The following is a 13906-nucleotide window of genomic DNA, read 5'->3' as shown; positions in this document are numbered from 1 at the left end:
TTCGCTTCCTCTTTGCGCGAGTTTGCTTTTAACCGCGTGAGAAAACGGCGACGGCAGCTCGGTTAACGGGAAAAGCGCAATAATAAAGCTAAATGAGCAAGTCTGGGATAAAGCTGATTAATAGCTGATCTTGCGTGTACGCAGTACTCCATGCCTGCACTGCAGTAGCACAAATACGGACGTGAGCTATATAAGATAAAAAAGGCTGTGAAGGAGGCTCGTTACAATGTTCTATCTGTCATACATGATTACAGTACCTCACGACGTAGCGCGCATTACATAACTTCATAGCACTTGGCGAATTTGTACCTAAAGATTGTATCTATGGACCTTCACTGTGAGATGAAGGCTAGTACAAGCATATCACCTGTGAACCATCAAGGTTTTATGCACTGTGGTATGTGGCAACCAGATGTTAGCAGTAGATCATTTTTGTCAACAGAACATTACAGTCTCCACTGGACTTTTCCCGTAGGGTAGGTACCACCTCCCACCAGGAACACCTCCCTCCTCCAGGACCTGCTATTATCAGTCAACTGGCCATGATATTTTGGCCCTGGTCAAAGCTACTCAGCTTACTCATTTTTACTGTTTCCAACAAATCCACTTCAAGAACTTAATTGCTTACTGCTCAATATACCCCACCCTTGACACACAGAGGTTAATCTAATAGTGGAAGTTTGATTCAGTAGCACTTATACGTACCTCAGTTCATGATTTCCAAAATACAATTTTAAGGATAAATGCTGTTTGAAATAATTCCAAACCACTGATACAGTATAAAACAATTTATTTGCAAGAATGCAAAAAAACATTTATGCACCAATAGTTCATTTAAAATTCATGACATCCTTTGGAGTAGGGAGTAAAAACAAAAACACAAACAGAAGAACAGCGGGTAATGGGATCCAGAGCTAATCTGGTGCCTACCAGTCAACATGTTCTACAGCATTTTGTAACCATTTGTAGTATCCCCTTAAATCTGCAAAGCCTGTGTGCGTGAGCTCACAATGCTACTGCTAACATGCTCAAAATGGCGCCCTGTCTCACAGCCAGGAACACAAGAGAAGACCGAAGGCACCTTTCCTATGGAACATCCAGCCCCACTACTGTGCACTTAGCCAGTGCCTGGGTACAGGCCCTACAGCAGCAGACCTCAGCACAGCGTTCACACACCCACCCTGCTAACTCTGTCCTGGACTGAAGGCCAGAGACTTTAGACCAGCCATTACCTCCATCCTCAGGATCCATCACACAGGCCACATTTTGACTTGGTCATAGTATCCAGCACACCGGTACCAGATATTCAGTGCTCTTAATGGCTTGGTTGGAGTCAAAATGTTGCCAGGACACTGGGCCCCGAGGACTTGGTTCACAAACCTCCGCAGGGTCCATCGTTCAACTGGAGCACTTTAGAGTGAAATATTGAGTTTCCTTTATAGCAGCTGGCCCATGTACTCTGGCACATGGTCCACTAAACTCAATGAACAGACAGACAGGAAGTGCTTGCGAACAGGTTTGGTTGGTCTCCCAGGTCTTCCTGGAGTGACCCTCTGTGGATTACTTCACAGCTTTCCCCGCTCTGACATACGGAGAACAAAAGTGCACTAGGAAAGATGACTGGAAAAAACTGCCGTGAATTTTCCTTCAAATATGTCAGACATTTAGGGTGAAAAACGCTACCAGCTTCTATGAAGCTTCGTAAACTGAGGCCTGGCCCGATTCCTTAATGAGCCGACCTCTGTGCAGACCCACTGTCCCCTAGTGGCAAGGATGGGGAAGCATAGGCCTAACAGGGTGCCCTGTCAAGAGTATTAGCCCCACATGACTGCAATCGTCAGGGTTTCAACTGAGGCCGCTCCGAGCGACTGCACCCACAGATCTGCTGCCATAGCCAGTGAAGCACAACAGAAGATACTGGATGCTGGCCATTTGATGCCTGTAACCAGGTTAGCTCTACTGGCCATCATGTGGCTAAACCTTGACCCTTTCAGAGGGGGCCTCAGATTTTGCTGTGCATGTTAACGTAGACCCTGGTAAACAAAACAAACAAATGGACATGATCATTTTTCTAAACAATTTTACAGCCAAAAAGGCTTTTTTTTATTTAAAGAATTCATGGTGGGGAAAAAAGAAAAAACTAAAACCTTTATCCTTTATGTTCAAAGCTTTACAAAAAGAAAAAAAACTCTCTAAACTATAATACAACCAGTAACTACACACTCTGGGAGGGACAGCTAGGGAGCTGAAAAGGAGACAAAGGCCAGGCTTGTTTAGACTCATCATCTGAGTGTCATTCTCTCGCGCGCACACGCACGCGCACACACACACACACACACACACACACACACACACACACACACACACACACACACACACACACACACACACGCGCACACACACACACACAGTTTGACTGCTCGCAGCATCTTCAGAACAGCGTTATAAAACAGCTATAATACACTAAAGTACATTGGGCTCTGCGGTTGCCCGTCTGCATAAAGTGGAGTAGAAAAGCCCTGCGCTCATCGTTAGAGTCTCCGTACAAACGTCACAGAGAGGGTAGTCTCCCGCCTCCACACTGAGGTAGTTAACAGACCCTTAAAAAAAAACAACAACAACAACAACAACTAACCAACCAACAAACAGAAAAGCAAACAAAAAAAGGTTCTTAAATGAACCATTTTCCTGGAATGCCTGACCAATCAGGCCAGGTGGTTTACACCTAAGAAACCTGCAAAACATTCTTTAAAAAAAAAAAAACAACAAAGAAATAAAATAAACAAAAAAATTAGACAACAGCATCAAGACCCTCCGATCCACCTCAAACACACAAAGTGCAAAACACATTTTCCATAAAGGATAAGAATTCTTGCGAGCAATGACTGTGTCGTCAGTAACTCTGAGTGGCAGGCTATAGTCTTTGGGGGCATGAGGACATAGGACACTGGAACTTTTTTTTTTTTTTTTAACAAAACTAAACACAAACAAACAAACAAACAAACGACAGCACTGAATAGTCAGAGCCAAGCCGAAGCACTGCTGTGGTGATTGGAGGTGGCAGTCTAGGAGTAGTTGGGTTTCCGTGGAGCACAGGGATGCTGGTCTTACCGCAGGCTGCTCCGCCGCCGTCCCACAGGCCCCCGCGAGCGAGCCGCACCTCCCTCACAGAGACTGGTCAGGGCCCGCCTCCACCCCCTTTCCCTGCTAGTCAGGTAACAAAAGGGAAACAGATTAGACCAACATTTCACATCAAAGATCAATAAACACACACACACACACACACACACACACGTGTCCAATAAAGAGGAAGATGAGACCAAAACAACTAAAGTGAAAAGGGATAACTTTTTCAACTAAACTGAAAAAACAAACAAAAAAACCCTGCTGTTCTCTGCTTCCTCCCTACTGTTTAACATGATGTACGCCCCCTGGAGGATACAAGCAAAAGTGCTTTTATCTCTGGGTGACGAGTAATTGGAAGGAAGTAGGGAAAACTAAGGCATGGTGACTTGGAAAAAAAAATTAGAGGGAGAAATATTTTAATTAACATCAAAATACACCACATTTACACTAAAGCCCCAAAGGTTCAACAAACAACAGCTCCTGCATGGTGGTCACTTCATACCAGTGCTCAATTTACAGAATTTGGGAGAGATGTGCAAAACAGTATTTAAACCCAAAGCATCCAGTGACTAAGTGTCAGTCATCCAGTTTACATGTCAGGCCATACAAGCCCGGTCTCCATCGGGGAAGGGGATCTGTCTAAAAATCCCTCCCTCCCACCAGCCAATCAAATCAAGATCGAGGCATCAACAGTGTTTAGAAGACCAATCAGAATGTTAGAGCGCAATTACTGACAGGCCTGTCGACTGAGAGCGTGAGACTGAGGTATGCTGCTGTACACACATCACGCTGACTGTTCTAGGGTGCAGAGTTGGGGGAGGGGCCACATGCGCTCAGTGATGGGCGGCCGGCCCACCTCGTCGACGACCCGGCCACTCGCGGCTTCACCAGATTTTTGAGCAATTTGAAGAGAGAATTTGCCGAAACATGAATTTGAAACACAATTTGAGTTTTTGTACACTGGTGCGTATGTTTATTTGAGCAGACACACAGCAAAGAATACAAGCCAAATGTAAAGCCAAAAAAACCCCTAAAAAGAAAAAGGACCATGGTCCTCTTTCCCTCCAAAAACACGCTATTTTACTAGCATTATCTTTTGTAACATACAAAACCAAATTTGATTGTTTTTTTTTCTTTGCTTTTTTGTTTTTGATTGAAAACAAGTTTAGACATGTGTCACTATTTACTTAAAACAGGGAGACCAAACTGCTATAAACATACATGATACTACAGAGCCAAATTCAGACAGACAGATTTAGCACATTTTTATATTTCTCAAATTTGATTAAAAAGATGGAATTGCTCGAGAAACAAATAAAACAGAAGTTCGGAAGAAGCACATGGGAGTGTGACTACTGTTGAAGTCCAGATGGATGGTTGTTAAAAATATATACAAGAGAAATCTCTCCAGATGTCAATTAATGAGAGAGACATCTTAATGGGCCCAATCAAATCACATAAAAATTAATAACAAGCCCTACTTTATCTACTTCCACTGTTGACCAAAAGAATCCTGATAGAACTCCTGGTTGTCAGATTTGTAACCATAGTTACCAGAATGGTCAGCACTCTGCAGTGGCTGCTGTGCAATGGGCTGTGAGCCCCAGTTCTGATTACTGGTCTGGCGGCGTTTGGAATCGGGCTGGCTGTACCCGTCAGCTTTGCGCTTGCCTCCTACACCGCGTCCACCCCGAGCCCCACGTACCCCGCGACCCCTGGACACAGGCCCGCCTCTTCCTCCTCCGCGCAGTCCTCGACTCGCTCCCGGACCCCCAGCTCCTCCTCCACGCTGGGGAAACCCCGCCCTGCCCCGCGGAGCCCCTCCACCTCGGCCTCGTGCTTGGGACACGCCTCCTCTGGCACCGCCTCGTCCCCCCCGCCCTCGAGCTGGGGCTTGGAAGTCGTCGTAGCCGAAGTAAGGGTCATCGTAGCCACCCCGGTAGTTATGGTAATCATAACCGTAGTAATCGTAGTAATCTTCATAGCCATAATAGTCAGGGGGGTAGGGGTAACCACCCCTAGCTCCGCCCCTGCTCCGCCCCCTGGCAGGTGGGGGCACGTGAGGCGGGCCATAGTAGTAGTAATCGTCATACCTGTAGGTGAAATAAGGGGGAGAGGCAAAACACCCACATAAACACACACAATGACGCAACTCACAAATAAATGGCAGCTGTTGAGGGCTACAGGCTCGAATATTCATCCACAGCAGTAGTAATGTCAGTGTACCTAAACACATGCTGCATTCCCAGCCAGCAAGGCTAACACAGCTAACCGCGCACGACAGTGCGCCTCAGGTCAAGCCAACGGTTTTACACGGCCACCAGCCACAGGGCCAGCGCCCATCTCCCTGCCTCTGTCAGACGGACTGGTCCGGTTCGCGGTGCTGCTTACATCTGTGTTTTGGCGGCTTGCCTTTGGGCCTTTCGTTCCTTCCTCTTCTGGTCAGGTGGCTTTGCAAAGACAATCTCAATGCTTTCTCCTTCCAACTCCTGGCCGTTCATCTCCTCCAGGGCCTACGCAACAGAGGCAAACCAAGCTCAGCACCCAGCGCTCCGCTGACATCCGAGTACGCGCACTGCGCCCCAGACAGGGGCGGCAACACATCAGCGCCGAGCACCACAACGGAATCTCCGCTGATGATGGTAGCAAGTCCACTGAAGTCTGCTGCAGGCATCTTACCTTCACTGCTCCGTCGCGTTCGTCGAAATGGATGAAGGCGTAGTCTTTCAGCTTCTTCACGCGCTCTAATTTTCCAAACTGGCTGAAGGTTTGCTCAAGTGTCTCTTCGGTTACACTGTTCGCCAAGTTCCGGACAAACAATACCTTCACCTGACACAGAGAAAGAGCCAGTGATAAAACGCAGCTATATTGGGAAACAGCCGCACACGAGGCTCACAGCGCGACACTCTCAGGGATCGATAACAATGACTGGCAGGACGACTCAGGACTTCCTCAGAGCTTCCACACCAGGAAACGGTAATTATACTGCAAGAAGAATCCAGCACTAAAACAAGACAACACCGACATGGCTCAGGAGGTTACAAAACATGACATGACATTTATAATACATGGCTCTAAACTGACTTTGGCGTTACTTTAAACTCCCACCCATTCAGCCAAAATACACATACCTACAGACACCCACCCCCACCGGCTCTCACCTTGGCCATGACCTCTGGGTCAGGGTCTTCGATGGGGTCGGCCCACTCCACCGTCACCACGTTCCCCCACACCTTCACCTTGCCGCTCATGAGGCGGCGCCGTGCTTGGGCCGCCGTCTTGTGGTCCTCGTACTCCAGGAAGCAGAAACCCCTGTTCTTCTTCTTATCGTCTGGCTGGTGGTACAGTATGACATCGTTTAGGCCCTCTGAAAATCACACACACACAAACACACACACACACGTGGAGGAAAAGAGAGCGAGGGACATGAATGTATGTTAAAAAGTCAGAAGGTCAGTGGTGACTGCCACACAGACAGGCTGCTTGCCATGAGCAAACAGAGACATTGTTACTTGGCCTGAATCTGCACAGCACACATGGACTTGGACGTCATGGACATCAGTGGCACAGTTACACCCTCATTACCCTGCCCTGCTGCTAGGGCCCTTCCACAATAGTAACACAGGGCACCCTTTCCTTCAGCTGTACACAAATCTGACGGCACGCAGACAGACAACACTCTCTTCATGTCTCCCTGTTACATGAGCCGAGAGGGTCGACTTATGACCTTTTACCTCAATCTATGACCTTTTACAGTCCACATTTGAAAACTCCACAGCACTGAAACTCATGTGCTTTACATGAATGCTCTCGTTGTCACGCAACATCTCTCCTCTTAGATTTTCAGGAACATAAACAAAGTGAGAATAAAGCGAGTCTTCACCTGTGACTTTGGAGAACTCTTCTACAATCTGCTCTTTCGTCTTGCTCTTGGGAATGGAGCCGACAAACAGCCTGTTGTTTGCGACGGATATGCACACGCCGATCGGCTTGCCTGGTCGGATTTCATGATTGTTACACTGAAGGAAAATAAAACAATTAGAGCAATTACAGGCAGAACACCAGAACCGCTTTAACAAAAGTCTCAGAAGAAACAGACAGACACTGGAGGGAAGGACAGCCCAGCGTGCTCCAGATAATCTACCGATATACTGCTCTGTGTAAAAACAAACACAACATTGCTCTGGAATACGTGGCCAACACTACACTGCAATTTAGGGACTATTTTTTTCATTTAGCAAAGACCCAATATTGCAACAGATTAGCCAACAATGTGAATGTGCTTCAGGAGGCCACATGAACGAAGACTTTTTAAAAATGTAGATAAATTAACTAAATATTTTAGATCTGCATATCACCAGCTTCTAGAATTTTGATTCCAACACGGAAGAAACGGAATCTGTAAATCCAGTTCAGCGTTAATTAAATTTAAGACTGTGCATGAATAATTCTAATAAGTTCACTGTTTACAGCCATACTTGTACAGGGGGTCTCAAATTTCAACTATTAATTCCACAAATAAATGGAGGATGGAGGAGGGACTCACTAGCTTAACGGCCTCTTGCGCGGCCTCTTTAGTGCAGAAAGTGACGAAGGCATAACCGCGGTTCAGACCACTCAACGGGTCCATCATCAGCCTCAGGTCCCAAATCGGCCCAGCCTTCTCAAACAGCGGCACCAACTCATCCTCAAACAGGTCCCGCGGTATCTTTCCTATGAAAATCTACATAAACACACACACACGCACACAGTGTCACACAGCAAACTGATAACCCTGTACTTCAAAATGAATAATGTATAATTTCAGTTCTAAAATGTGTTCTAGATGTGAAGGAGCAACCTCACATCACATAACGACACCAGTTAAAGTATTCAGACTTCACACGTGTTTCAGAAATAACATATCTGTGTTTGGTCTAATAATACCAATGTTACTAAAAATAATTTTTTTAAATACCTACTACTTTTAAAAATACCTACTACTAATAATAATAATTATAATACTAAGTGCATGCAAGGAGTCACAAGCGGCTGGAGCAAGACACCGTAGCACAGGGACCAGCAGCAGCACTTTGGAGTTCACAAGTAGAAACAGGTTTAGCAAGAAAACAGGAAACATTTACAGGGTCAAATGAGGTGAAGAATGTCTGAATAATCAGCATGGACTCCCTAACGCTCAGGCTGTGGATTTATATATTCTTACTCGGGGCTTCCAGTCAGATCTTAGCGGTGAACTGTCATCGTAACAAAAGTTACTCCAGCACACATTACATGTCATCATTTAGAAAGCCATAAAAATAAGTGATTTCAGTGACTGCACAGGAACCAGTGTGTATACACACAGCTGCACCATTCCTAATGTCTGTTACTTGAAACTAAATTTCAAATCACTCAGCTCTGCAAATGCAAAATTATTTCCTCCACAAACAGTCAGTCACTTAAAGGAGCAATATGGTCGTTTTTACCACCCAAAAGTATTTTAAAAATATTTATAAAAGTGATCATGCTCACATTTCCTCTGGAAGTGAAGAATCAAGACTGCTTTGAAGTTCCCAAATGAACTAGTTTATGTTCCCAAGAGCAGGTCCCCCACATGGAGGTGGCCATATTTAAAACAGATTTAGTACAGAAGCTCTGAAACATCAAGGCCACTAGGTGTCAGTATAATGGCAGATTATTATATAAACCATTTATAATGGCATAAAATGAAGAATCACTGGAAGAACTACTTATTGCTCTTTTTAATGAGAAGTGGAGGTGAAAGGCAACAGATGGAAGGAGCTCCCCCTACCTGTCCACAGTGGAGTCCCTCACGGTCTTCAAGCGAAGACCCACCTCTTCAAGAAGCAAAGATGTCTACCCTTTTTAACGGCCTTTGATGAATCACTAATTGTGCAGTTTAAAAATTTTCTTTAATCCTTTTATGCTTTAAAATCTTCTGCTACCTGTATTTTCCCTCTAACGGGGTTCCAGCTTAATGGTGTCCTCAGGCTTCATCTAGTGTACTAGCATAACGGTTTTCTGTAAATGTCTGTAGTGAACGGTGTGAGCTAAAGCAGTGAGTGTGTGCTGGGAACGCTACCTCTGTGCCGACTGTGGGTTGGGGCCCCGTGTGGACGGACTCAGGGGGGGGGCCACCATACTTCCTCTGGCCCGTCGTCACATCGAGCGTGTAGCTAGTTCGCCCGAGTAGTGCCTGCACACAATAGCACATTCAGGAACCAGGACAGCACGCAACATGTTGCAAGTGCATTCCTGCATATGCATGCACGCACGCACGCACACGCACACACACGCACGCACACCCACCCAAGCAACTGGACAGCCACAGCAAGCTACAACACATAGGTCTCAGTTAACAGCTACGATGTCAGTTAATGACAACTCCAGAATAAATGGAAAGTTGTTAGCACAGCAGCAATAGCACATGGCACATTCACAACCGAAGAGCCAACAGGCATTTCATGAAGCACAAACACAATCGTAAGAGAAACAGATGCTTTCAGTAGTCAGGAACAAGCGTGCATGAAGGGGTGTATAGAGCTACGTTACTATGTCACAATGGATTATTGTGATAATAATGGATATTATTATATCACAGTGGATCACTATCAGTGGGTCACTATGTATCAGTGCCTCACTATATTACTAAGCGTTCAGGGAGTTGCATACATACTTTAATTTTTGCTTCATCTGGTCCTTTGCTGGAATCTGAAACTTTGGTCCCCTGCTTCTCTCTCTGCCTGTACGTCTTCATTACTCCACAGAGAAAGGCACTTTTGTTCTGAGACACACAAACCAGGAGAGAGAAAGTGCGATATTAGTCTCATCTTTGTTTTACAAACTCATATTTTAAGGCTGCAGGCGTAGCTGAGCTTACTTGTACATGGGATAGGTCACTCTCTTTAAACTGCTGGAGGACTTGTAATGCACCTTCCTCATTGAACTCTTTCAAGGCTTCAAGTGCCCGTTCATCCAGGTCACTGTGTGCTACAAGGCCTGGAAAAAGGTGACAACAGAGAACTTCAGACCCTCCAATGGCAGAAGCACATGCTGAATTTGTAATGTCCTTCACCCAATCAGATGCTGTCAGTGCACAGCAGTGTAACTGCAGTTACTCAGAGAGAGAGTTCAAATCGTCATCATCATCATTTGGGTGAAGGATCTTAAATGTGTTGATCTAATCACCATCAAAGCACATTTTCAAACAAACACTTAATCTCTGAGCTGAAATGGAGAAGTAGGGGGTCTGGCGTGCATGCACGCATGCTCTGTCTGCTCTGAGCCCCAGTAAGGTCTGCTGCTGCTGGTTTGGCCGTGTTCCTGTGGCCCTGCCTGGTTAGCGGGTTTGGTCCCAGTAGGGTTTAGGGACACGTCACCTGTCTCCGCCTCAGACAGCTGCTGCCATTGTCCCAGTAAACGCCCAGCTGGCCTCTGCCTCACACTCCACCCCTACACACACACACTTCTCCCCAGGGACTGCATGAAAATGGGCAGACCCCCACCCCCAGGACCCGCCCACCCGACCAGCACAGCAACAAAGCGCTAATCCCCAGGAAGGCTCAGTGTACAAGCAGAGAGCCCACTCGGGCTCCAGCACTGTACAAAGCACCAGCCGCAATCGGGACCATTTCAGTCTGCAGCACCAGTACTCAGGACCAGTTTGTTGGGAAACCACACAAAGTTGCTTCAGTCCTCTAAAAATCACAGGTTAAGAAGAAAGATATCAAATACAGTCTTTAACATGCACTGAGTGTTAGGAACAAAACTCCAGGAGTGGAAGACAGCAGGACAGTCAATTTGAATGGGGTTCAAGTGGTGATTCTCTGTTTTTTCTTGGCTTACCTGCTACGTAAATTTCATCTAGCTTTTCAGCAACTTTCTGTGGTAAACCAGCCTGTTTTAAAGTCTGGAAGTGCTCAGAGTGGGTAACTGCAGCGGATGTGTCCATTGGTTCTTCCGTACCATTCCCATTTACATGTTCTGTTGCCATGGCGCCAGAAATCTGTTCAAATGCAATGGAGCCAAATTACTTTCGGAGGCATAGCGAACAGTAAAGACGGTCACAGTGTTGTAGAGGTGCAGTCCACAAGGGCCAAGCCTGCATGCAGATGTAGAGCATCTCACCTGCATGGAGCACCCAGCTGAGCAGCTGACATCAACACTACGCAAAATACAAGGTGGCAAAACACACACCACATTCAAGAGTTCTCGTACACCAGGAAAAAAAAAACACGAATTAAGAAATTAAAAGAATGAAGGAAAAACAAGACAAACAAAAACAAATATCGGCCCAGGCTGTCAGGTCACATCACATCACAGAACACACATCTCCCAGATAAGACAGTAAAAATTAGTTGTATGTGGAGGATGATTTGACTGACTTGTGGTGAAACTGGAACAAATCAAACACTGTGCCAAAGCACCGAATTTCACACACACTTTAATGTACGCAACGTGATTGCAGTATTCTGTAAACATGCTATCTGCATCTGCCCCGGTGGTGCCTGCTGGGGTCACTGGCCAAGAGTAAGGGCAGAACCGTCAGACAGGCTGAGCAGACACGCCACATCCAGATACAGCATGGGTGAAAACACACTTGCATGCGCATCCCTTACAAATTTGTCTGCCTAAAAATGAAAGCGGTATTAACTGTATTAGTGCTACCGCTGCAATCAAATTCAAGAGAGAGATAACACACTGTTAAAAACACATTTTTTTCTCTCTATCAGCTTTCCTACCTAATTGCATACTCAACACAGCAGAGAAATAGGGAGAATCAGGCACACCAGAGAGTCAAGTAAAAAAAAGTACAATAGGGCTAACGCGTCCCTTTTGAGGTATATTAGCTCGCTAGTGTGAGGAAATGTTTTGTTTTTTATCCCACACCATGACTGAAACCAGCACATGGGGGTCACTACACTGGGCGACGAGGAGGGTGACAGCCACACAGAGAAGGTCTCTCTCGCTATGGAAGGAGCGCTATTGGGCCACATTCTGTACATTTTCCACGTGCTTCTCTCGTGTTATCCTTGAGGTGAAGGCTAAAAGAAAGAAAAAACAGCGGGCTACAAGAAAAAACAAACGGCGGCGACAGCAAATGTGGTCCGACTAACACGTCTCTCGTGTGCAGTTTAATCAAGCGGCTTAATAATCTGTAAACTGTGAGGTTATCCAGAATCAACATATGAATACATTACGCGTAAGATGTCTATATCTCCTTGTATATTAAGAAACAGAAACAGTTTCTGATAATGAAAACTATCTGATATTTTTAGCGTGTCTAAAAAGATGTCTAAATAGATGGTGTGGGTTTAGTCGGGACACGTCTGGCTATCTGCACACTACAACCATGCAGGCGTTCCGCCCCCTTAGCCAGCGCCTGCCAAATTATTGTTGACAACAGCAACGTTTGGCGGCCAAAACATTGGTTTTGTCACACACAGCACACCATCAACCTGCTTAAAACCAACACACCATGAAAGGCCGTGACTTGTTCTCTACTAGACAGAATATAATAATGTTGGCTGATAAAATAGCTGACCTCGCATGGCTTGCTAGTGATACAAGATATCGTATTTTGCCAGCCAGCCAGCACATAGATAGGATACATCTATCTGACAAGCACTACTACAGACTACAACACTACAGGCCTTATTTAAAAAACAGACTTCAGTTGCATTTACAAGCAACTGCTGCTACCACAGACATTGAATAGTCAGACGTTGAACGTGCAGCCACGCAGCGGTCTAGCTCTCGGCTGGGAGTCCATTTTCAAAAAGCCGGGTGCACCATCCAAGCCACTTTCCACATTGTTTGAAAACACCACCAGAATGGAGAAAAAAACTACTTGAGTTAACACAGCAAACAAACGACATACACAGCATATGCATTTACCTTTTGATGATTCAATAAGGTGCGCAAGTATGCTTATCTAAATTTGGGGGGGGTAATGTTTAAAAAAGGAAAAGAGTCTACGACTCCCCGGCGTAGGTCCGGTTGCTTCTTTCACATCAAATAATGTAAAATGGCGGCTCGTTCACGTTGGCTTTCTCGCATCTACGGGGTTTCTGAGACGAGCATTCACGGTCTGTACCCTCCAGGGTGGAGACACAGGCGTGTACTCTCACAATAACACCCACATGCTATTAATACTACTACTATTAATAATAATAATAATAATACCACTACTACTACTTCTACTAGTACTAATAGCCTACTAATAATATAATTAATAAAGATACAAATACTAACGATATTACTAACGATAATAAATACTATTACTATAACTAATAATAGTAATAAGATTTGTATAATAATATTATAACAATTCGTTACAAACAAAATAATTAAGTTATTTGATAAAATATGTCATATCTATACAGCCTGAGATTTCAGCACTTTAGCTACGTTTAAGCATAAGACAAAAAAGGAAAAAGTGATGTTCCAGGAGCATTAAATCCTCAGTGTCCGTTATAAGTATGTGCCATATTTTTGTCAATTGTGATTGAAAAATGTCAGAATTTAATTTCAAGTAAATTTCAATTTTCAGTGTTTTATCTTAGATTTATTAAATAACTATTTTTAACCCACCACCACCCCCCCTACCACCCACCCGCCCTCAATGGGGGACTATTAATGCTCCCCTCAAGTCCTGTCAAAAATGTTCTAAGTGGATTTTTTTCTATTGTTCTGCGTTATTACATGTCATTATTGTTTATGAATGTCACGGTGGGTCAGCCTGGACGCCACCAGAGGGCGCGCACACGCACATCTTCTC

At 45.1% G+C, this 13906-nt stretch overlaps 1 protein-coding gene across 4 annotated transcripts; it reads right to left on the bottom strand.

The window, feature by feature from the left end:
* Nucleotides 1-773: 773 nt before the first annotated feature.
* On the bottom strand, nt 774-13183 carry syncrip (synaptotagmin binding, cytoplasmic RNA interacting protein). 4 transcript variants are annotated; one of them, XM_077016658.1, is made up of 12 exons: nt 13024-13183; nt 10972-11131; nt 10007-10125; nt 9803-9910; nt 9209-9322; nt 7673-7849; nt 7010-7145; nt 6288-6493; nt 5806-5955; nt 5518-5639; nt 4832-5219; nt 774-3207 (listed from the first exon to the last, which is right to left on the bottom strand). In XM_077016658.1, the coding sequence occupies exons 2-12, from the start codon at nt 11117-11119 to the stop codon at nt 3166-3168; spliced, it is 1710 nt and encodes a 569-aa protein (XP_076872773.1). In that variant the 5' UTR covers nt 11120-11131; nt 13024-13183; the 3' UTR covers nt 774-3165. The 4 variants fall into 4 exon arrangements, with proteins under 4 accessions (XP_076872773.1, XP_076872774.1, XP_076872770.1 ...); XM_077016659.1 differs by having other exon boundaries at nt 774-3204; XM_077016655.1 differs by having other exon boundaries at nt 774-5219.
* Nucleotides 13184-13906: the final 723 nt, after the last annotated feature.

This window comes from Brachyhypopomus gauderio, chromosome 9 (genome assembly GCF_052324685.1).
Source record: "Brachyhypopomus gauderio isolate BG-103 chromosome 9, BGAUD_0.2, whole genome shotgun sequence".
Lineage (NCBI taxonomy): Eukaryota > Metazoa > Chordata > Actinopteri > Gymnotiformes > Hypopomidae > Brachyhypopomus > Brachyhypopomus gauderio.
This window is presented reverse-complemented; position numbering and strand designations above follow the sequence as displayed.

Excerpts from the sequence above, each read along its gene's own strand:
- syncrip (XM_077016655.1), bottom strand. The coding sequence starts at position 11,119 with ATGGCAACAGAACATGTAAATGGGAATGGTACGGAAGAACCAATGGAC. Across the intron at positions 6,494-7,009 it reads AGAGTTCTCCAAAGTCACAG|AGGGCCTAAACGATGTCATA; the intron begins GTGAAGACTCGC and ends TGTGATTTTCAG. Across the intron at positions 5,956-6,287 it reads ACCCAGAGGTCATGGCCAAG|GTGAAGGTATTGTTTGTCCG; the intron begins GTGAGAGCCGGT and ends TCTCTGTGTCAG.